The sequence below is a fragment of the Coregonus clupeaformis genome, chromosome 7 (genome assembly GCF_020615455.1).
Source record: "Coregonus clupeaformis isolate EN_2021a chromosome 7, ASM2061545v1, whole genome shotgun sequence".
In the NCBI taxonomy this organism is placed as follows: domain Eukaryota; kingdom Metazoa; phylum Chordata; class Actinopteri; order Salmoniformes; family Salmonidae; genus Coregonus; species Coregonus clupeaformis.
In genome coordinates, this window is record NC_059198.1 from 15,153,523 (window position 1) to 15,177,761 (window position 24,239).

The 24,239-nt window shown below is 44.1% G+C and overlaps 1 protein-coding gene across 3 annotated transcripts in view; it reads right to left on the reverse strand.

Moving 5' to 3' along the window:
* Positions 1–24,239, reverse strand: part of LOC121569923 (transcriptional activator GLI3-like) — a 146,164-nt gene that overhangs the window by 23,518 nt on the left and 98,407 nt on the right. The window contains exons 5-10 of one of the 3 annotated variants that reach the window (XM_041881266.2): positions 22,745–22,950; positions 17,005–17,160; positions 12,138–12,339; positions 10,184–10,403; positions 9,071–9,184; positions 86–226 (exon numbers count right to left, since the gene is read on the reverse strand). In XM_041881266.2, coding sequence (XP_041737200.1) covers positions 86–226; positions 9,071–9,184; positions 10,184–10,403; positions 12,138–12,339; positions 17,005–17,160; positions 22,745–22,950 — 1,039 coding nt within the window. Of the gene's footprint in view, positions 1–85; positions 227–9,070; positions 9,185–10,183; positions 10,404–12,137; positions 12,340–17,004; positions 17,161–22,744; positions 22,960–24,239 lie in introns of all 3 variants that reach the window. The other 2 variants (XM_041881267.2, XM_041881265.2) reach the window with 2 other exon arrangements.

Consider the following 24,239-nt stretch of genomic DNA (forward strand, 5'->3'; position numbering starts at 1 on the left):
GTATCGCAAAACCAGACGCCATAGTCTCATATTGATTCTGCCTCCTGGAAATGAAGGCTACAATACTGAATGACCAGGTACTCACGTGCACTAGCTGCTCCTGGGTGTCAAACTCCCGGTGGCAGCTCTCCCAGTGGCAGTTGGTCTCGTACACCACCTCTGGCTCCTGCTTGCTGTCGTCCTTGTCCCCTTCCTCCTTCACAAGAGTCATCCCATCAGGATGGTCCTACAGTACAGAAACACAACACAGTTATAAAAGAGTTCCAGCAAGGACCCAAAACTGACTGTTTTACAGTGGTGAACCAACACTGACAGTGATACAATGACCCAACACTGACAGTGTTACAATGACCAAACACTGACAGTGTTACAGCGAGGACAGATTTCCCCACTCGCGTCACTTCCTGTTGAACGCGGAACGAGGGAGAGCTCTGTTTGTTGTTTTGGAAAGTTTTGAAAGTATATTGAAAAAGTTTAGTTACTAGCTAGCTACCTTTTGAGCCTCATAAATGGTATCCATTGAGAAAGCAAGAAACAGATGTATGTCAGGAGAAGTGCAGTATTATCATCATGAGACATATACTTGGATGACGGAGGAGGAATGGAAGGAAAAAGAGAGGCAGAGGAGGTCTAAGAGAGAGAGGAAGGAAGATTGTGAGCTTTGTTAAAGAAGAACGGTAGAAAATGTAAGCAAAGTGAGCTGAAGACAGGAGGAGAAATTGAAGTGAATGAGGGTGAAGTATCGGATGTGGTAGGTGTGGTGAAGTACTCAGGGCCCGAGGCTTGCACAGAGGGTCAGGATAAAGATGAGTCTGTGACAGTAGGAGTGAAGTTTTTGGAAAAAGTGGACCCTTGCCTTTCGGCTGATCCATTTGTGGTTTTTTGGGTGAAAAAAAGCGTTGGGTATAGTGGAATCGGTGAGGGTAACCAGAAGTGGTCTAGTGATAATTGTTTGTGTTTCTGTTGGTCAGAGGGAGAAGGCGCTCAGAGTTAAACAAATGGGGGAAAGAATTGTGAATTGTTTCATCCTCAAGAAAAGGGCGCCATTGAAAGGAGTGATTACTGGGGTAGCAGTAGATGTAAAAGTTGATTCCCGGGGTTTGTGATGCTCGTCGTTTGGTGCGACGCAAACAGGGTGGCGAGAGTGGGGAAACAGAAGAGTCATTGTCTGTTCTTTTGAGTTTTGAATTTGAGTCTTTGCCTGACAAAGTGAAGTTAGGATATATAAGTTATCCTGTACGAGCTTATGTGCCAAATACGTTACGATGTTACAGGTGTCAAACTTATGGGTATTTGGCAGCAGTGTGTAGGAGGGAGGTTCCAAGGTGTGAGAAGTGTGCAGAAGGGCATGAGACAAAGGAATGTGTAGCATTGGTGAAAGTAGTGGTATGTGCTAATTGTAGGGGTGCCCATGGGACTGGGGATCAGAAATGTCCCGTGCGAGAGAGGCAGGTTGAGGTTTCCAGGGTAAGAGTAGTGAAGAAGTTGTCATATGCTGAGGCATTGAAGAAAGTAGAGGAAGATGGGTCAAGGGGAGGAGTGGTGAGAGTAGTAGATATGTACCAGTACAGAGGGATAGGCCAACAAGTGATATATGTTTCAGTAAGATTGGATTTTTAGCGTTTATAGCAATGGTTATTAATTGTACTGCAAGTCGAAGAAAATTGAGGTTGTGGTGGCAGCTGCAGAGAGGTCTTTGGGTGTGCAAGACTTGACATCAGAAGAGTTACAGGGAGTGTTACGTGGTGATGTCCCATCATTTTAGGTTGAGGGCATGAGGTAGGAATGAATATATTTAAATAGTGCAGTAGGGTGGTGTTAATTATTAATTATATTTTTGAATATGTGAGTGTAGTGTTAGATGGTAGGGTATTTCTTTATTTTATTTTTCAAGCAAAATATAAGGGAGTTGTACTCCAGTCTAGTAGGTGGCGGTAATGCAACAAATCAGATGCCAACCACCGTTAAACCTCATCGAAGATGAAGAAGAAGCAGTAGCTACCTTTTGAGTTTGGATCCCACGACGTGGTTGGCATCAGTTGCTGGGACCGCTACTATCTGTCCAGTAATCCTGCTGACCAAGGCCGGGTCTGAGAAGCTGTTTGGTGTAGCAGCTAGCTAGCTTGATAGGCAGCTAGCTAGGTTTTCTTGAAGTTTAGAACTCAGCCCGCGACGCGTTTAGCCATTGTGGCTGGGACCGTGGATTGTACCGGGCTTGTGGCTGTCTAGATCCCTGAAGTTTGCTGTTGTTGTTTCCAATCTTCCCTGCGACCTGCCATGTCTGGAACTGCGAGGAGTACAGCGTAACCTACGTTGCTACCATGACAAAGACCAAAGCCGGCGGGAGTAAAGTTGAGGACAGTGGTGTCTCTCTATCACAGGTGAAGGATCTTTTAAACAAACAAAAATAGTTCTACAAGCAGTTGTTACAACAACAAGAAAATAGCTTCAAGTGTTGTGTCCAAATACTGGTGGAGTCAACTAATAAAATAATGGACGACCTGACCAGAGAGGTCCAGGACCTGAAGAACAGTTTGCCGTTCTCCTAGGGTCAGCTTGATGAGTTTAAACAGAGGAACGGCAAGATGAAAGTAATCTATAAGTAATTGAGAGAGCACATCAGTTCTGTATGTGAATCCATGATCACAATGACGGAGAAATCTGATTATCTCGAGGGACAATCAAGGCGGAACAACATTGTTGTGGATGGAATTGCAGAATTTCCACACGAGACCACGGGAAGATTGAGGTGGAGCGCGCCCACATGACTGGAAACCCCACCACTAGCCCAGGTGACAGGCCCAGACCAATAGTGGTCAAGTTCCTGAGGTTCAAGGACAAGGTAGCTGTTCTGGAAAGAGCCAAGAACTTCAGAGGAATGTACATCTTCCTCAACAAGGACTATTCTGAAGCTGAAGAGGAAAGAACTTATCCCAGCCATGAAAGCTGCCAGAGCACGTCGGGACATTGCTTACATCCGCTATGACAGGCTCATTGTCCACCCTTCCTCACAAAAGCCTGGAAGGGATGAGAGCGCCAAGCCTATTGGTTCGTAACTTCAACCCCAAAGCACACACACACACTTACACACACCAACTGATTCATCTACTGCTGAATGTATATACTTTTCTCTTGCTTTGTTTGCTCTTTTCCATATTATATCTATCTCTGGTTAGCTACCCAGTAAAGGGCTGACAATAGCCCATATTATTACAGTGAGGGAAACAAGTATTTGATCCCCTGCTGATTTTGTACGTTTTCCCACTGACAAAGAAATGATCAGTCTATCATTTTAATGGTAGGTTTATTTGAACAGTGAGAGACAGAATAACAACAACAAAATCCAGAAAAACGCATGTCAAAAATGTTATAAATTGATTTGCATTTTAATGAGGGAAATAAGTGTTTGACCCCCTCTCAATCAGAAAGATTTCTGGCTCCCAGGTGTCTTTTATACAGGTAACGAGCTGAGATTCGGAGCACACTCTTAAAGGGAGTGCTCCTAATCTCAGCTTGTTACCTGTATAAAAGACACCTGTCCACAGAAGCAATCAATCAATCAGATTTCAAACTCTCCACCATGGCCAACACCAAAGAGCTCTCCAAGGATGTCAGGGACAAGATCTCCCTCGGCCTGGGGCTCCATGCAAGATCTCACCTCGTGGAGTTGCAATGATCATGAGAACAGTGAGGAATCAGCCCAGAACTACACAGGAGGATCTTGTCAATGATCTCAAGGCAGCTGGGACCATAGTCACCAAGAAAACAATTGGTAACACACTACGCCGTGAAGGACTGAAATCCTGCAGCGCCCGCAAGGTCCCCCTGCTCAAGAAAGCACATATACAGGGCCGTCTGAAGTTTGCCAATGAACATCTGAATGATTCAGAGGAGAACTGGGTGAAAGTGTTGTGGTCAGATGTGACCAAAATCGAGCTATTTGGCATCAACTCAACTCGCCGTGTTTGGAGGAGGAGGAATGCTGCCTATGACCCCAAGAACACCATCTCACCGTCAGACATGGAGGTGGAAACATTATGGTTTGGGGGTGTTTTTCTGCTAAGGGGACAGGACAACTTCACTGCATCAAAGGGACGATGGACGGGGCCATGTACCATCAAATCTTGGGTGAGAACCTCCTTCCCTCAGCCAGGGCATTGAAAATGGGTCGTGGATGGGTATTCCAGCATGACAATGACCCAAAACACACGGCCAAGGCAACAAACGAGTGGCTCAAGAAGAAGCACATTAAGGTCCTGGAGTGGCCTAGCCAGTCTCCAGACCTTAATCCCATAGAAAATCTGTGGAGGGAGCTGAAGGTTCGAGTTGCCAAACGTCAGACTCGAAACCTTAATGACTTGGAGAAGATCTGCAAAGAGGAGTGGAACAAAATCCCTCCTGAGATGTGTGCAAACCTGGTGACCAACTACAAGAAACGTCTGACCTCTGTGATTGCCAACAAGGGTTTTGCCACCAAGTACTAAGTCATGTTTTGCAGAGGGGTCAAATACTTATTTCCCTCATTAAAATGCAAATCAATTTATAAAATGTTTGACATGCGTTTATCTGGATTTTTTTGTTGTTATTCTGTCTCTCACTGTTCAAATAAACCTACCATTAAAATTATAGACTGATCATGTCTTTGTCAGTGGGCAAACGTACAAAATCAGCTGGGGATCAAATACTTTTTTCCCCTCACTGTATATGTAGTCTTAGAAATAAGGTTAATGAAATCAATAACTTGGTAACATCAGATAACATACATATATTAGCCATTTCTGAGACTCACTTAGATAATTAATTTGATGATACACCAGTAGCAATACAGTGATATAAAATCTATAGAAGAGACAAGAATGCTTATGGTGGAGGTGTTGCTGTATATATTCAGAGCCATATCCCTGTAATGCTTAGAGAAGATCTTATGTCAAGTGTTATTGAAGTGTTGTGGTTGCAGGTTCACCTTGCACATCTAAAGCTTTTTCTTTTGAGGTGTTGCTATAGGCCACCAAGTGCTAACAGTCAGTATCTAAATAATATGTGTGAAATGCTTGATAGTGTATGTGATGTAAACAGAGAGGTATACTTTCTGGAGGACCTGAATATTGACTGGTTTTCATCAACCTATCCACTTAAGAGGAAGCTTCTCACTGTAACCAGTGCCTGTAATCTGGTTCAGGTTATTAATCAACCTACCAGGGTGTCTACAAACACAGGAACAAGATCATCCACATGTATTGATCACATTTTTACTAATACTGTAGAACTTCGTTCTAAAGCTGTATCCGTACCCATTGGATGCAGTGATCACAATATAGTGGCTATATCCAGGAAAGTTCCAAAAGCTGGGCCTAAAAAAGTATATAAGAGATCATACAAAATATTTTGCTGTGACTCTTATGTGGATGATGTTACAAATATTTGTTTGGTCTGTTGTGATTAATAAGGAGCATCCAGACGCTGCACTTGAGGAATTTATGAAATTGCTTCTTCCAATTACTGATAAACATGCACCTGTTAAGAAAGTGACTGTTAAAACTGTTAACGCTCCATGGATTGATGAGGAAATGAAAAACTGTATGGTTGAAAGAGATGGGGCAAAAGGAGTGGCTAATAAGTCTGGCTGCACATCTGACTGGCTGACGTACTGCAAATTGAGAAGTGAATTGACTAAACTCAACAAAAAGAAGAATACACTTTATTATGAAGCCAAGATCAATGATATAAAGAATTATGGAAAAAAAACTTTGGAGTACTTTAAATGAAATGATGGGCAGAAAGACTAATTCAAATCCATCTTTCATCGAATCAGATGGCTTATTCATCAAAAAACCATTTGATGTTGTCAATTAAATGTATGATTACTTCATTGGCAAAGTTGGAAACCTTAGGCAGGAAATGACAACAACGAACAGTGAGCCATCTTACTCATGCATAAAAAACAAATAATGAAAGAAAGGCATTGTAAGTTTGAATTTTGTACAGTTAGTTTGGGAGAGGTGGAACAATTATTGTTATCAATCAATAATGACAAACCTCCTGGCATTGACAACTTAGCTGACTCTATAGCCACTCCTATCTGTTATATCTTTAATCTGAGCCTAGAGGAAAGTATTTGTCCTCAGACCTGGAGGGAAGCCAAAGTCATTCTGCTACCCAAGAGTGGTAAAGTGTCCTTTACTGGTTCTAACAGCAGACCTATCAGCTTGCTGCCAGCTCTTTGAAAATTGTTTGACCAAATACAATGCTATTTCTCTGTAAACAAATTAACAACAGACTTTCAGCATGCTTATAGAGAAGGGCATTCAACATGTACTGCGCTGACACAAATGACTGATGATTGGTTGAAAGAAATTGATAATAAGAAGATTGTGGGAGCTGCACTGTTCAGTGCAGCCTTTGATATTAATGACCATAACCTGTTCTTGAGAAAACGTATGTGTTGTGGTTTTTCAACCTCTGCCATATTGTGGATTCAGAGCTATCTATCTAATAGAACTCAGAGGGATTTCTTTAATGGAAGCTTCTCTAATGTCAAATATTTAAAGTGTGGTGTACCGCAGGGCAGCTCTCTAGGCCCTCTACTCTTTTCTATTTTTACCAATGACCTGCCACTGGCATTAAACAAAGCATGTGTGTCCATGTATGATGATGATTCAACCATATATGCATCAGCAACCACAGCTGATGAAGTCACTGAAAGAAAAAGAGTTGCAGTCTGCTTTGGAATCGGTGGTCAGTAATATATTGGTCCTGAACATCTCTAAAACTAAGAGCATTGTATTCGGTTCAAATCATTCCCTAAATTCTAGACCTCAGCTGAATCTGGTAATGAATGGTGTGGCTGTTGAACAAGTTGAGGAGACTAAATTACTTGGTGTTACCTTAGATCGTAAACTGTCATGGTAAAAAAATATAGATTCAATGGTTGTAAAGATGGGGAGAAGTCTGTCCGTAATAAAGCTCTGCTTTTTTGACACCACACTCCACAAAGCAAGTCCTGCAGGCTCTAGTTGTATCTTATCTTGATTATTGTCCAGTCATATGGTCAAGTGCTGCAAAGAAAGACCTAGTTAATCTGCAGCTGGCCCAGAACAGAGCGGCACGTCTTGCTCTTCATTGTAATCAGAGGGCTAATATTAATACTATGCATGCCAGTCTATCTTGGCTGAGAGTTGAGGAAAGACTGACATTTTTTTTGTGGAAAAATGTATGTGTTGGAAATTCCAAATTGTTTGCATAGTCAACTTACACACAGCACTGACACACACATTTACCCCACCAGACATGCCACCAGGATTCCTTTCACAGTCCCCAGGTCCAGAAAAAATTCAAGGAAACAGTATTATACAGAGCCATAAGTGCATGGAACTCCTTTCCATTTTTTATAGTGCAAGTGAACAGCAAACCTGGTTTCAAAAAACAAATAAAGCAACACCTCATGGCACAACACCGCTCCCCCATGTGACCTACTTGTTGTGGGTATGTACTGACATGTATGTGTAACTGATAGATGCACACACACATACACACACACATACACACACATACACACACTACATGTTCATGTTTTTAAATATATGTAAATTGTCAAGCCTTTTGTCTGTAATGTCTTTTTCGTTATGTGTCGGACCCCAGTAAGACTGGCTGTCGCCATTGGCGTCGGCTAATGGGGATCCTAATAAATCAAAATCAAAAAACACTTTACTGACAGGCAATAGATCCATTATTTAACCTTCCACCTCTATTTTGTCAGGTGTTTTTTTACTAAATGTACCTGGTTATCCAAGAGATTAACCGTTGAGACACTTGAGAAGAGTAAGAGCGCAGAGAACAACCAAAGTTGAAATATTGTATACAGTAAGTAAGACCATGTAATCTCAGAACTTATGGGGATGAAAAAATATATATGTTTAAGTAAAAGACTGTGGTTATACATGATATTCACAGACATCCTTACAACACTCTTGAGTCAAGTCCACAGTCATATCACAACCAAAACGTTCTCTCCCCCTACTCTACCCTCCCCTAACCAACCAGGCTAATTCGGTTACACATTTCCACCGGTGTTATCGTGTGAATCTGGCCTTGTTCAGCACACAGGGAGTAAAACGTGAGTCTGGGAGCAGAAATGTAGCGCTGAAAGCTCTGCTCTGTGTTGGGAGTTGATCTACGACAGGTCTGAGCTGAGTATTCCAGGAATCTAACCCCCTCTTCCTGCTCTAGCTTGCCCCATTAGTCTAGACATATTTCACTGTCACCGTTAACATTACATGACTGGGCAGCCTGGAGAGTACCGGAGACTGTAACACGGGAGCCTAGGGTGTACAAGGTTTCTCTCTGGCAAAGTTATGGTTCGTAAAAACCACCTCGGTCTACTGCTAGTACCTACCAGCCATGGCGCTAGGCTTTAAAGGGAAAAGCATGACAGCAGAAAAAAAGACAAGTAGAGGGAGGTAGAGAGAGATGGAGAGAAACAGAGAGTGTGTGAGAGAGAGATCAGAGAAAAGAGTTTCATTCACAGAATGTGGTTCTCTGAGTCTACAGGCTTGCTTCCATTGTATGCGCACAGAGTCACTTTTAGAGGCATCATTCCAGACAAAAGCACACAGAGAGCCCTTTAGAAAACATGCAGTCTAATTTCTCTTTTATTTTTTCCATTCACTTAAGCATCTGATTAAAAGGAAAACAATTTCCTTCTGGTGCCTCCAAGATCAATGTGGCTTATCGCTTCTGAGGCGGCAGCCTGAACAAGCAGCCGAATGAAACAGGCAAATAAATAAATTGTTTTACAGTACGTCACATAATTGGCCCCAAAGCTCTCCATCTGAGTGAATGACTGAGTGTGTGTATGTGTGCACACCTGTTTATGCGCTGTGTGAACAGAATTTAACAGTACAAACACCACATGCTATTCTATGGCTGCCGATGCGGTAAACCATCAAATCAGTTCATTATCCTCATCTCGTCTTCTAGCATATAATACCATAAACATACCCCTTTTTCTAATACTGGATAAGAATGTCTGGTCATTGGACTACATGATAAATGGTGGAGAAGTTACATTCACCTGGCAACATACGGCCCCTGGGCTGAGTAGCTCCTCGTCCGGTTTGATCTTGGAGCGTTTGTGGTGCATGGGGTCCCCAGTGCTGCTCACCGCTGACTCACTAGTGGGTTTGGTCTGTGGGAACAACCACAATAACTTCACTTCAACATACTATATGATAGAATGACCATAAATGATGAGCATAAATTAACATTTACGTTCAATTGTATGATGACATCCTGTTTAATACTGTTCAAGGGATCTAGTTTATCCTACTAAAAGGAAGCATAATACAGCTTGTTGTCTATTAAATTCGAGGCAATTTATTAAGCCAATGATTTTATACAGGGGTTGTCTATCCGGCTTCACCTTTGGATGACCTGACTCTGGCTTGACTGGTCCTGGCCCTGTTACAAGGCAGGCGAGCCAGAAATAAAACATTAACAAGGAAAGCTGAACTGGCCTGGAAAGATTCCTTGGCTCGTATCTGTGTAACTAGTCTAATAGAACAAATTTAATTGGTAGTATATGAAATGCAAGGTAGTATATGATTCTGGTTGTTTCCCCAGCATTGGACAGAATGGTGGAACGTTTTGTGAATATTATTTACATAGTTCTCTAACACAACTAGGAACAGCAGAGGGTGAGGAACGTACCAGATGTCATGTTTAACAAATCCCCCCAAAATTGGAAGGAATAAATAAAGAGGAATAATTGAATATTTGCTTTAAATGGAAGCCCCCACATACATTAGGAATGGAGAGAGATAAAAGGGAACACCGTGGGATCCATCCATCCATGTCAATATTCCAGTTTTAACCCTTGTATTCCTCCTGTGTGATTAATGGTGTCAGTGGTGGGATCCTATGCTAACAAGCCCCTTGTTGTTTCTCACGTGAAACAGAACGTTCCGGAACGACGTTCCCAGTCCAAAACAACACATCCAAGGGACCGCAACTCCCATGAGGCCAGAGCGCGGAGGGGCCTGCTTCTACTTCTTCCTGTCTGAGCCTTGTACCTGTATAGGCTACCCCGGACGCTGCTGGCGCGCGGCTAGAACATGGCAGCGCTATCTATTACCTGTGATGATGAATAGCAGAGGCTTCTGCTGCGGTGGAGGGAGAAGTGTCTCACCTGTGAGGAGTCATTGGAGATGACGGAGCGCTCGCTGGGGGTCAGGCCAAGGGGAGGGATGCCCGGGACAGGACGCTGGGTGGCGAAGGCCGGGGAGGGGTGGATGAGTGGCGGACTGTGGCCGAATGCAGAACCCACCATCCCTGGTTGCCGACCAAGCAGCTGCTGGTGCATCTGAAGTGCCACGGGGGTGGGAGGGTAGGAGAAACTCAAAGCCGGACTGGAGGGAAACAATATCATGATTAGTATTTGGTTGACGAGAAACATACAACAACATACAACAAGGCTTTGTGCAGGTGCTGGATTTTTTTTCAACAACCTTTTCCCATTATCAGTATTTATCAAATGATCAATTACTGTACCTCTATCAAACTACATTCTGATGTATTTGAAATGGCAATTGCAATGGCACCGAGGCAAAATGAGGGAAAAAGAGAAAAAATGTTGGGCTAGCTCCTCATCCCTGAGGACAATTTGACAGGAGTTGTGATGCTGTTGTAACACTGGAGCCACAGGACCCAAGGCAGATCCCTGGCAATGAATGTTCAGCTTGTTAGCACCGTGAATTACTGTTGTGGTCCCTTGCCAGGCCGTCATTGTAAATAAGAATTTGTTCTTAATTGACCTGCCTGGTAAAATCAAGGCTAAAAAAATCAAAAAAATCAAGGTTATACTTAGAGCTGCAAATGTTTTTAACTTTCTCAAAATTCCAAGGTTTTCTGGAAATCCCTGTTTGCGGATTCCCGGAATCAGAAGGATAAGCAGTAAATCTGTGAAAAATGTAGGGAACCTTAGAAATGTGCAACTTTAGTTATACTACATCTCTCCACTGTGTACAAACTCAACAATATAAAGCAGGCCTAGTCTATAACTACAGTCACTTCACATTGCACAGTCTGCATGCTAGCTTTCCCCTACTGTGAAAAGACCTAGATCATTGGTAACCTTCCTTCCCCATAGATCTACATTAAGGCTAGGGTGTTTACATACACCATAGATTAGAACAGAATCCAAACCGCCCACTCTCCTGTATAAGCTCTCTCTATAAACACAGGTAGCACCAGGTAAACACAAGTCTCTATGGTTCAATAGCAGTCACGCGTGGTGGGCCTCCATTCATCCTGCCTCCCTGACGCCTGTTCTCAGCCTCTCAGCCCGGACCCATATGTCTGCTGAGCTTATTACAGGCACTGAGTGGAAATCAATGGGCCGAGACGCATTTGGGGGCCCATCCGCTTGTCATATCACTCATCAGTCTGGGGGCCCTATCATTGGCCCTGTCACATGGGCCACAGTGGCTTGTGATTGATCAGGTTCTCCTTTCAGATCGCTGATCAATGGCTCCGGGTAGGACTATGGATCTCCCTCTCTCTTTTTCTCTCTTTTTCTTTCTCTGTCATTTCGGTGATAGTGTGTATCAGGGGAGTGGTGTTTGGGAGGGTGTGTGGATGACTGACACATGCCGCCGGGTAGGCTGGGTAAATAGGTGGACAAGGCCCACCAGGAGATGGGGCGCAGAGGAGACACACACAAGCACGCGCGCACACACACACAGTAGCCTGGTGCCAAATCTGTTTGTGCTGTATAGCCAACTCCATTGGCTCTAGCCAGCCCTCCTCCCATGTGGTTTGCCTTTCCTTGGGAAACCTCACTAGTCCACCACATCCTAATGCATCCCCCCACCTCCACTAGAACAACATCCCACACAAACATAGGCTCTGCCCCAGGCCCTCCATCCACTCCTTCCCCTTACCCACAGCCCTCCAGAGAGACCGAAGGATGTTGGTCCTTTTTATCGTCCTGTACCTGACTTTCCCAGAATTCCCAAGTTTTCCAGAAATCGCTGAAATCAGGAAGGAATAGGCAGGATATCTGGGAATCATCCAACCAGAATTTCTGGAAAAACTGGGAATTTGGGGAAAGTTACTGGAATTTTGCAAGCCTTATCCCGTACCTGATGGCCCCGGCAGAGAGGTGTCCGTAAGAGCCATTGGTGGAGGAGCTGGAGCGGGAGTTGTTGAGGATGGTGACCAGGGAGTTTGGCGAGCTGCGGATCATGGTCTGCAGGTCGAAGCTGTGCTCCGACAGGGGAGAAATGGGCAGGGCCCGCTTCCGACTGGGCCTCGCCGTCAGCCTGGGGCTGGGGAACCGAGAGCCTGCAGGAGAGGACGGCAATAGAGTAGAGACATTAGACCCAAAGAAGTTGCAGTCCACAGAACCTCTTTGGATAGAAACTTAGTAGGTGAAAGAGAGAGATTAATTAATCTATTGTGTTTAATCATATACTGGTTTTGTATGTTTATTTGTTGGCTTGTCTTATTGGTTTGTCTTATCTTTATGAGTGCTTTTATAGCATTGTAGCCTACTTTTGCTTTAACCACAGGCAAACATAGAGGGGCCATAGAGTGAGCTTCACTGATTAAGACTTACCTAATTCAATCCAATCAACAAACAAAAGGTTATCTCACAAAAAACTATTTTGAATGAAAGTGTGCAATGGATGAACTTCATACAAGACAACACAGGGATGCCTTTTATGTCAAAGCTCTTTACTGACTGGGTTATGGCAATCAAGTATTCAAATGCAGTCAATGTTGAATGGAAATACTATGAGTGGCTTTGAAAAGGTACCAAGCCGCCAACAACACTGCCTCTCTCTATTGCTTTCTCTCTTTCTCTCTCCACACACAATGAGCCGCATGTACAGATTAAGAAATTACTTTTGTTGTATTTTCACTCTGAGATGTCACAAACAAGACAGGGAAAAACAGAGGGAGAAGTAAAGAAGCGGAGGGAGGAGAAAAAACAGAGAAAATACACTGAGGGGATGTTGCGCTTTGTGCGTGAACTGACACAATGACTTTGTGACTCAGACTCGGTAGGGAAAACATTTCAGCTGTTTTTCTTTTCTATTTTGTCGTGGGCAAACAAAACCAGCTTACCCTGTACTCACTCCCTTCTTCCCTGTCTCGCTCCTTCCATCCTTCCCTCCCTCAAATTCAAACGCTCGCTCTCGCCTGACACATCCAGCGATTACGGAGGCCTCCATTCACATGGAAATCAGTTGTATATATGTGTGTGTGTCTGCCTGTGTGTGTGTGTGCCTGTGTGTGTGTGTGGTGAAGTTCCTGGCATACGTAGGCCTGTATTTAGAGCATGGAGCTCCAGGAAGAGAGGAGAGAGGAACCTCTCTACATTGTCTCTGCTCTGGCCTCTATAGAAACCTGCCTCTGTCTCTTTGACGTCTCAGAGAAGGGGGTTGGGGACACACACACACACACTCACACATACAAACACACAAATGCCTCCCGCACATACAGTGGGGAGAACAAGTATTTGATACACTGCCGATTTTGCAGGTTTTCCTACTTACAAAGCATGTAGAGGTCTGTAATTTTTATCATAGGTACACATCAACTGTGAGAGACGGAAAATCCAGAAAATCACATTGTATGATTTTTAAGTAATTAATTTGCATGACATAAGTATTTGATACATCAGAAAAGCAGGACTTAATATTTGGTACAGAAACCTTTGTTTGCAATTACAGAGATCATACAGTTTCCTGTAGGTCTTGACCAGGTTTGCACACACTGCAGCAGGGATTTTGGCCCACTCCTCCATACAGACCTTCTCCAGATCCTTCAGGTTTCGGGGCTGTCGCTGGGCAATACGGACTTTCAGCTCCCTCCAAAGATTTTCTATTGGGTTCAGGTCTGGAGACTGGCTAGGCCACTCCAGGACCTTGAGATGCTTCTTACGGAGCCACTCCTTAGTTGCCCTGGCTGTGTGTTTCGGGTCGTTGTCATGCTGGAAGACCCAGCCACGACCCATCTTCAATGCTCTTACTGAGGGAAGGAGGTTGTTGGCCAAGATCTCGCGATACATGGCCCCATCCATCCTCCCCTCAATACGGTGCAGTCGTCCTGTCCCCTTTGCAGAAAAGCATCCCCAAAGAATGATGTTTCCACTTCCATGCTTCACGGTTGGGATGGTGTACTTGGGGTTGTACTCATCCTTCTTCTTCCTCCAAACACGGCGAGTGGAGTTTAGACCAAAAAGCTCTATTTTTGTCTCATCAGACCACATGACCTTCTCCCATTCCTCCTCTGGATCATCCAGATGGTCATTGGCAAACTTCAGACGGGCCTGGACATGCGCTGGCTTGAGCAGGGGGACCTTGCGTGCACTGCAGGATTTTAATCCATGACGGCGTAGTGTGTTACTAATGGTTTTCTTTGAGACTGTGGTCCCAGCTCTCTTCAGGTCATTGACCAGGTCCTGCCGTGTAGTTCTGGGCTGATCCCTCACCTTCCTCATGATCATTGATGCCCCACGAGGTGAGATCTTGCATGGAGCCCCAGACCAAGGGTGATTGACCGTCATCTTGAACTTCTTCCATTTTCTAATAATTGCGCCAACAGTTGTTGCCTTCTCACCAAGCTGCTTGCCTATTGTCCTGTAGCCCATCCCAGCCTTGTGCAGGTCTACAATTTTATCCCTGATGTCCTTACACAGCTCTCTGGTCTTGGCCATTGTGGAGAGGTTGGAGTCTGTTTGATTGAGTGTGTGGACAGCTGTCTTTTATACAGGTAACGAGTTCAAACAGGTGCAGTTAATAAAGGTAATGAGTGGAGAACAGGAGGGCTTCTTAAAGAAAAACTAACAGGTCTGTGAGAGCCGGAATTCTTACTGGTTGGTAGGTGATCAAATACTTATGTCATGCAATAAAATGCAAATTAATTACTTAAAAATCATACAATGTGATTTTCTGGATTTTTTAAAATTACAGACCTCTACATGCTTTGTAAGTAGGAAAACCTGCAAAATCGGCAGTGTATCAAATACTTGTTCTCCCCACTGTACATACATGCAATCTCTGACACACAATACATCTCAGGAAATATGTTTGTCACTTGAGGAATTTGTTCCTCGGAAATCCAGCTATATTCACACAAACACTGCCTCTCGTAAACCTGCGATAACCACACTTCTCAGTCAAACTCCTACCCCCTGGTCGACCTGTGACACGCTCTCACAAACCACATCCCCTGCATCTCTCTGTAACGAACCTCCTAAAAACTACGCCCCTGGTCCACGGGTGAGGGACTGCTTCCACCTGTGGTGAGTTAGGAGGGGGGTGAATGAACTGCAGAGGGGGTAGAGGAGGGGGGCAGTCCCATCACAGCAGGGCCTCCTGGGAGTTGAGTTTATTAATGCTGCAGCCACATGATAAATGGCCCAACCAGGAGGAGAGGAGAGGGAGAGGTAGAAGAGAGGGAGAGGGGAGCGTCGCGGCCCGTAGCGGGGTAGCCGGAGTGTCCCTCTAATTTCCCTGTGATTTATGGATGGGTCGGCTGGTTAGGCACAGCGTCATTAATTCACACGAACGGGACAGGGAGGGACCAGACAGGCTAGACTGACTGACGGCAGTAAAAAATAAACCATGAGCTTGGAGCCCAAAACCCCCAAAATAGGGCCACCTGAGAGGCATCTGGCCCTCTCACAACACCTCTCCTCTCCCCATCTCCTCTCCTCCTCCAAACAATACGCTGGACATATCCTACATGATAAATCATAACCCTAAACTAGCAGCAATATGAAAACTAACACTGCTATACTGTCCAACCACTACCTCAACTGAATTTAATTAAATAAAACACTGTCGTTCTTAGGGTTCAATCGACGGTTGGAAGGATGTGATCTTTTGATCAGTAAGCTTACAATTTCCTCAGGTAAAAAACATGACAAACTATTCTAATGAAAAAATTGCCAAATAGCTAATTATACAGCCAAAATACAGATGTTAGCATAGCGCTAACTATTAGCGCTAGCTAATAGCACTAGCTAATTAGAGCGTAAAAACATGTGACAATGGCCCATTAAAGCCCCAAACAGCCAAGACAGCACCATTGTTTCATTAACCAGGCTCTCACCTAAGTTAATTACATTGATGTAGACTGACTGAAACTATGCTAGCTTCGACGCAACTAGGCCCCATTATTAGCCAAAACCTCTTGATATGATAACGCCACACTCTTTATGCCTTTTTTTCTCCTCTAAAATCTATATCTCACAAAGGAAGAGCTTTAAAGTGTTAATTTTCCTGCCGTGTGTGTGGAACACACATTGTTGAAACGCAACGAGTTATTACCGGCAATGATCACAGGCGATTGTGAAGTAGTGAAGAGCTAGCATAGCCGCGGCATCATCTCCCATTTGAAACTGTGGCCCTAATTGTTTTGTTTCACTCTATTAATCTTAAACGTTGACACAGAAGAAAGGATTTCTCCCTGTGATGATGAATGGTGAGACATTCCAATTCCCAGTTAATAGCAATTAATTTTCTGATAGCCGTGCAAGTTTGGCTAGTTTTAATTAGTTTGTTCGGAGGAATAGGGGGGTGACTTCACCCCGGATTTCCATGAAAGCGACGGCTGGCTGACTAAATACCTTCTCATCAAAGGGAGAGGGGTGAGGCTGTCTGACCTTCCCTAAGATTCAGTGTGCCTTTAATTTCCTATTTACACTTTAAAATAACTCATTAGCATAAGTCCTCTGCACAGGCAGTCCTGAGCCCGGCACATTAAGACAATGGCTCATTTAAATTATGTCAGTTTAGAATCGCTTGCTACTCCTTCCTCGTTTGGTAGGATTGTTATTTTGCTCCATTTTGCTCCAAAACAGATTGACGTAGATAGTGCAGGGAGAATATTACACCTATCTGTAATATTCAGACACACACACACACACACACACACACAGCCATTGAATTTGAAAGTTTGGGTCAGTATGTTGAGCTCAGTGCAGTGCAGACTTACTCTCCATGGCCTGTAGATACTCCATGTGCAGGGCGCTGCTGGTGGCTCCGGCCGTGGACGCCACGGAGGGGAGGAGGTCTGTGTAGGGGCTACGGTGGCCCGCCAGAAGAGCCATCTGGTGGTAGTACTCTGCAGTGGTCAGGCCTGTGTGAGGGACTAAGGAAGAGGGGGAGGAGGGAGGAGGTGAAGGGAAGGCAAATAGGATAGGAAGAGAAAGAGGGAGGGAGAGAGCGATAGAGAGCGATAGAGAGAGAGAGAGAGAGAGAGAGAGAGAGAGAGAGAGAGAGAGAGAGAGAGAGAGAGAGAGAGAGAGAGAGAGAGAGAGAGAGAGAGAGAGAGAGAGAGAGAGAGAGAGAGGGGAGAGAGAGAGAGAGGGGGGAGGGGGGGGGGGAAGAGAGAGAGAGAGAGAGAGAGAGAGAGAGAGAGAGAGAGAGAGAGAGAGAGAGAGAGAGACGAGCGAGGGAGAGGGGAGGGGAGAGACATGCATGTTAGGTGAGATAATGACACCGTAAGAGAGGCCTGCAACACCTACCACAAAACACCTGCAAATACATGATACTTACAGTAGATGAACACTCAGCACATCTGTAATGTATTGTAATGTAATGAGCACATTAGCAACACCATCATGTATAGAGTGGAACAGAACTGATGTATGAGGAGCATGATCTGCATTCCAAAGTGCACTATATAGGGAATGGGGTGCCATTTGGAACGCAGACATGCTTTGAGGTAGTGTACTAGGTCCCAGATGGGATTTCAAGCTGCTTACTCAGAGTTTACAGTACTGTATGTCTTGGTTTTAAACAGAATTGTTCATTCATGCAGGTATGCATATCATATCTCATTCGATGTTGTTTTGCCAATGGGTAAGTCTAGGTGTGTGTGTGTGTGTGTGTGTGTGTGTGTGTGTGTGTGTGTGTGTGTGTGTGTGTGTGTGTGTGTGTGTGTGTGTGTGTGTGTGTGTGTGTGTGTGTGTGTGTGTGTGTGTGTGTGTGTGTGTTCCACGGGGGGCCAGTATGAAAATGTATACACTCACTAACTGTAAGTCGCTCTGGATAAGAGCGTCTGCTAAATTAGTAAAATGTAAAATGTAAATGTGTCTGCTCTGTGTTATGGAGCATAGCAGGGCTGCAGGGTGCAGATACTCAACCTGCTCTTTCACTCTGTTCCTTAAAACTCCATGAGAAACAAAAGGCCCAAATCTGCCCAGATCTGCATGCATAAAGAACAGCAACACGTTCTGAATCTGCCCCCTCTCCATCTCCCTCCCTCTCTCTCTCTCCTCCACTCCCCCGCTCTCTCTCTCTCCCCCTCTGAGTCTGCCTCACTTTCCAACCTCTTCCCTTAGTTATAGAGAGCTAGTCCTTGAACCGTATCCTAAAAATAAACATCTGGCATCGTGCTTCCATATGTAAATATCCCAACCAAGAAAAGGCTAGAAAGAGGGGGAGAGAAGAGAGAGAATAAAAGACTGACACTGTGGTTTTGGATGCAAATATGAAATCAGTTTAGCCCACAAAGTGTTACAGCTAATTCCTCTATTTTTCTTCCCATTTTAAAGAAAGAAGAGAAGAAATAAATAAAAAAATTAAACGCGGGATGAAAAGATCTCCTCAGAAGGCTGGCCTGTATGCCTGGCAATATGCATCTCTGATTGGTTCACTGGATGGAAGAAGAAATTCCCAAATTAATTCGGTTTGGGTATTATGTCTTAAGTGGAGGGGGGAGTTTCTTAATTGTCTTCGTTTTTCCGCTTTAGCTTTGCTTCTGCGTTCAACTGTAATGTGCCTCATTCTCTATTCGTGCGCAGAAAGGGCTTTGCAGAATTTCCTGGCATGGCTAGTGCCATCCTGGGGGCAAGTGGGGTGGGGGGGATTGGGGACTTGTGTGGCATTTGACGTGGAGGAGAAGCAGCTCAGTGTGCCTCAGGAGTTAGTGGTTGGTGGTGTCACAGGGCCCTCCTTAAGAGCAACAATGGGATGAGAGGTGCAAGTACAGTCACTATCACCACCAGTGTGAGAAGAAGAGGAGTGAGAGGGTGAGAGAGAGTGATGGTGGGAGGCAGAGAGAGGTAGAGCAGCCAGAGAGAGCGAGAGCGCAAGGGAGGTAGAGGAAAAAAGAGAGCAAGAGATAGGTGGTACTAAATCCCACCCACTTCAAATCTTCCACCAATTCTGCTAATTAATTAATCATTATTCAAATGTACTTCCAGTAAAAAGAAATCTGTGCAGACTGAAAAAGGAAAAAACCTATAAGCACGACAATATACTAACAACATAAAGGCTGATAGGTTAATTAACTGTTTGATTGATTAAAATAGTAATGATTTGCCTAATTTCACACTTTTACAGTATGAGCTATAAGTTGATGTAGCACAAAAAGCATTTTGATGTAAAGCAACGCTAGTAGAGAATTTCCTTTGTAAAGAGAAACTAGAACAAAAAAAGTGCACACTTTGTGTTAAAGCACAGAGCGCAATGCATGTTGAGAGGAGGAGTGATTGAGAGTGGGAGACTGGGATGAGAAGAGGCTCTCAGTTCCTGCATAGAGGAAGTGCCCCCATTCTATCCAACTCTTCACAAAGGCACTTGAGGACAAGGTAGGAGACCAGCACGGCTCTAATATAACCTCTAGTTCAGAGGTGAACTGAGGGACTTAGTTGGAGACTCTGTCATGTCTCAAATGGCAGCCTATTCCATATGCAGTGCACTACATTTGACCAGAGCCTTATTGGTCAAAGTAGCACAAAAGGTATACAGGGATTAGGGAATTTGGGGCACACACTATAAGGGCTACAGCAACAAAATAGTCATAGCTGACTGCACCCGTGACAGTTACCAAGCCACATGAGCTGAACACCACAAAATTGTTTTGTTTATGTATAGTATCAATGTCATAACAATGTGGTCGTATCATTCTGTTCAACTACCTCAAATACAATCACCTCAACTTTTCCTTGAGCAGAATGGAACACAGCCAGCCACAGCTCAATCCAGCTGTGATTACCAACACCCCCTGGGAGAGGAAGGGGAGGCTGGCCATGTTCAGTAATTGAGCTCCAGGCTTCAATTAAAGGTCCAGGCCAGGAGGCTGGAGCGGAGCAGCACTGCTGAGGCTGTTTAAAAGCAGACGCACTACAGACTGTAATTGATTTCCCAGTCTGTATCTATCACTGGAACCAAAATGCTCCCTGCAGGACACCATGTCTGCATCCGAAATGGCACCATATTCCCTATGTAGTGCACTACTTTTGACCAGAGCCCTAGTGCCATTTGGGACGCACCCATTTGCACCCCTGTTAACCCTACCCTCCCTGGTCCTCCACTCCTCTGCCCCCCCGACCCTGGCCTTGAACCTGAGCCACCCTCTACTTCTGTCTGTACTGTACATGATGCAACCTCCAGAGGTCCACTGATCCACAGATCAAAGAGAATAACCTCCCTCAAACCTCCCCCTACGCACACACACTCACGCATGCAGTCACACGCTGCACACACACTAAAATAAAGTCACATGCGCACATGCCAGACAGACACATGCACACAGTTCAAATAAATGAATGAGGTCACCTCTGTCATGACCTTTGTTTGACATGAAGCACCTCATTATAAGGCTCAAACTTAAACTGATCCTCACTGTACACTCTTAATAGCTGAACCTATTGATCACCAACACAGTAGACATTTTTTCTGCAAACCTTAGGGCCCTTAGGGACTCTGGGGGCCAGGTCTGTGTGGTACTGTACAACATTGCATTGTTTTAAGTACAGCTACAGTGAGGGAAAAAAGTATTTGATCCCCTGCTGATTTTGTACGTTTGCCCACTGACAACGAAATGATCAGTCTATCATTTTAATGGTAGGTTTATTTGAACAGTGAGAGACAGAATAACAACAAAAACATCCAGAAAAACGCATGTAAAAAATGTTATAAATTGATTTGCATTTTAATGAGGGAAATAAGTATTTGACCCCCTCTCAATCAGAAACATTTCTGGCTCCCAGGTGTCTTTTATACAGGTAACGAGCTGAGATTAGGAGCACACTCTTAAAGGGAGTGCTCCTAATCTCAGCTTGTTACCTGTATAAAAGACACCTGTCCACAGAAGCAATCAATCAATCAGATACCAAACTCTCCACCATGGCCAAGACCAAAGAGCTCTCCAAGGATGTCAGGGACAAGATTGTAGACCTACACAAGGCTGGAATGGGCTACAAGACCATCGCCAAGCAGCTTGGTGAGAAGGTGACAACAGTTGGTGCGATTATTCGCAAAATGGAAGAAACACAAAAGAACTGTCAATCTCCCTCGGCCTGGGGCTCCGTGCAAGATCTCACCTCGTGGAGTTGCAATGATCATTAGAACGGTGAGGAATCAGCCCAGAACTACATGGGAGGATCTTGTCAATGATCTCAAGGCAGCTGGGACCATAGTCACCAAGAAAACAATTGGCAACACACTACGCCGTGAAGGACTGAAATCCTGCAGTGCCCGCAAGGTCCCCCTGCTCAAGAAAGCACATATACAGGCCCGTCTGAAGTTTGCCAATGAACATCTGAATGATTCAGAGGAGAACTGGGTGAAACTGTTGTGGTCAGATGAGACCAAAATCGAGCTCTTTGGCATCAACTCAACTCGCCGTGTTTGGAGGAGGAGGAATGCTGCCTATGACCCCAAGAACACCATCCCCACCGTCAAACATGGAGGTGGAAACATTATGCTTTGGGAGTGTTTTTCTGCTAAGGGGACAGGACAACTTCACCGCATCAAAGGGACGAGGGACGGGGCCATGTACCGTCAAATCTTGGGTGAGAACCTCCTTCCCTCAGCCAGGGCATTGAAAATGGGTCGTTGATGGGTATTCCAGCATGACAATGACCCAAAACACACGGCCAAGGCAACAAAGGAGTGGCTCAAGAAGAAGCACATTAAGGTCCTGGAGTGGCCTAGCCAGTCTCCAGACCTTAATCCCATAGAAAATCTGTGGAGGGAGCTGAAGGTTCGAGTTGCCAAACGTCAGACTCGAAACCTTAATGACTTGGAGAAGATCTGCAAAGAGGAGTGGGACAAAATCCCTTCTGAGATGTGTGCAAACCTGGTGGCCAACTACAAGAAATGTCTGACCTCTGTGATTGCCAACAAGGGTTTTGCCACCAAGTACTAAGTCATGTTTTGCAGAGGGGTCAAATACTTATTTCCCTCATTAAAATGCAAATCAATTTATAACATTTTTGACATGCGTTTTTCTGGATTTTTTTTATTTATTCTGTCTCTCACTGTTCAAATAAACCTACCATTAAAATTATAGACTGATCATGTCTTTGTCAGTGGGCAAATGTACAAAATCAGCAGGGGATCAAATACTTTTTCCCTCACTGTAGCTAGTGCTGGGATTTATAGTCAAGTGAAAGATAGATTACAGAAAAGTATGTAGTATGTTTATCTGAATCAACTGATATTGTGGGACTCTGTATGCCTTAGCATAATGCATGTCTGTATGGGGGCTCATGAGAGGAAGAGTTTCTGCCTCCCAAATGGCACCCTATTCCCTATATAGTGCACTATTTTTGCAGGGCCTGGCACCCTATTCCCTATAAAGTGCACTACTTTTAACCAGAGCCATATATTGTGTACTACTTTTGCCCACAGCGCTATGGGCACTGGTCAGAAATGGTGCACTATAGGGAATAGGGTGCAATTTAGGAAGCAACCAGTGTGTTGTGAGTGTGGGTACTTACCGTCTGCAGGGCTGAGGCCCCTGGCTGCAGAGATCATAGAGAGGGAGGGGCTGGAGTGGAGTGACCGGATGTAGTCCATGTAGGGGTTGATGTAAGGGTGCGGAGGGTTAAAGGGTGATTCAGCCCCCACGGAGGGGTTCCGGTGGGGCGAGATCCGGATGAGGGAGATGTCGGAGAACGCCGGACTGCCGGCCAGCGAAGGAGGCCTACACAGACAAATGGGGAGAAAAACATAAAGAGGAAATAAGTACATTAACTCTTCTTTCATAGTGTGAGATATTACAGACCTTAGATTGATATTCAAACTTCTGTTTTGTAAAAGCTCATCAGAAGTGGTATATAGATGCCAGATTCCATAGAAGTTGTCAGTGCCTTCAGAAAGTATTCATACCCCTTTACTTATTCCACATTTTGTTGTTTTACAGCCTGAATTCAAAATGGATGAAATATATATTTTTCTCACCCATCTACACACAATACCCCATAATGACAAAGTGAAAACATGTTTTTATACATTTTTGCAAATGTATTGAAAATTAAATACAGAAATATCTCATTTACATAAGTATTCACACCCCTGAGTCAATACATGTTAGAATCACCTTTGGCAGCGATTACAGCTGTGAGTGTTTCTGGGTAAGTCTCTAAGAGCTTTGCACACATGGATTGTAGAATATTTTCCCATTATTCTTTTCAAAATTCTTTAAGCTCTGTCAAATTGGTCGTTGATCATTGCTATACTTGATCATTGCTGTACATGCTTCCTTCTTTTCACTCTGTCAATAAGGTTAGTATTGTGGAGTAACTACAATGTTGTTGATCCATCCTCAGTTTTCTCCTATCACAGCCATTGCACTCTGTAACTGTTTTAAAGTCACTACGCCTGTATCTTTGTAGTGACTGGGTGTATTGATACACCATCCAAGGTGTAAATAATAACTTCATGCTCAAAGGGATATTCAATGTCTTCTTTTATTATTTTTGGCCATCTACCAATAGGTGCCCTTCTTTGCGAGGCATTGGAAAACCTCCCTGGTCTTTGTGGTAGAATCTGTGTTCGAAATTCACTGCGCGACTGAGGGACCTTACAGATAAGTGTATGTGTGGGGTACAGAAATGAGGTAGTCATTCAAAAATCATGTTAAACATTATTATTGCACACAGGGTCCATGTAATTTATTATGTGACTTGTTTTTAGGCTTGCCATAACAAAAGGGTTGAATACTTATTGACTCAAGACATTTCAACTTTTCATTTTTAATTAATTTGTAAAGATTTCCAAAAACATAATTCCACTTTGACATTATGGGTATTGTGTGTAGGCCAGTGACAAAAAAATCTACATTTAATCCATTTTAAATTCAGGCTGTAACACAACAAAATGTGGGAAAAGTCAAGCGGTGTGAATACTTTCTGAAAGCACTGTATGGTTCAAAAGTCAGCCAACTAATATTTATATGGTTTAGGACACACATAAGTATCATGCTTATTGAAA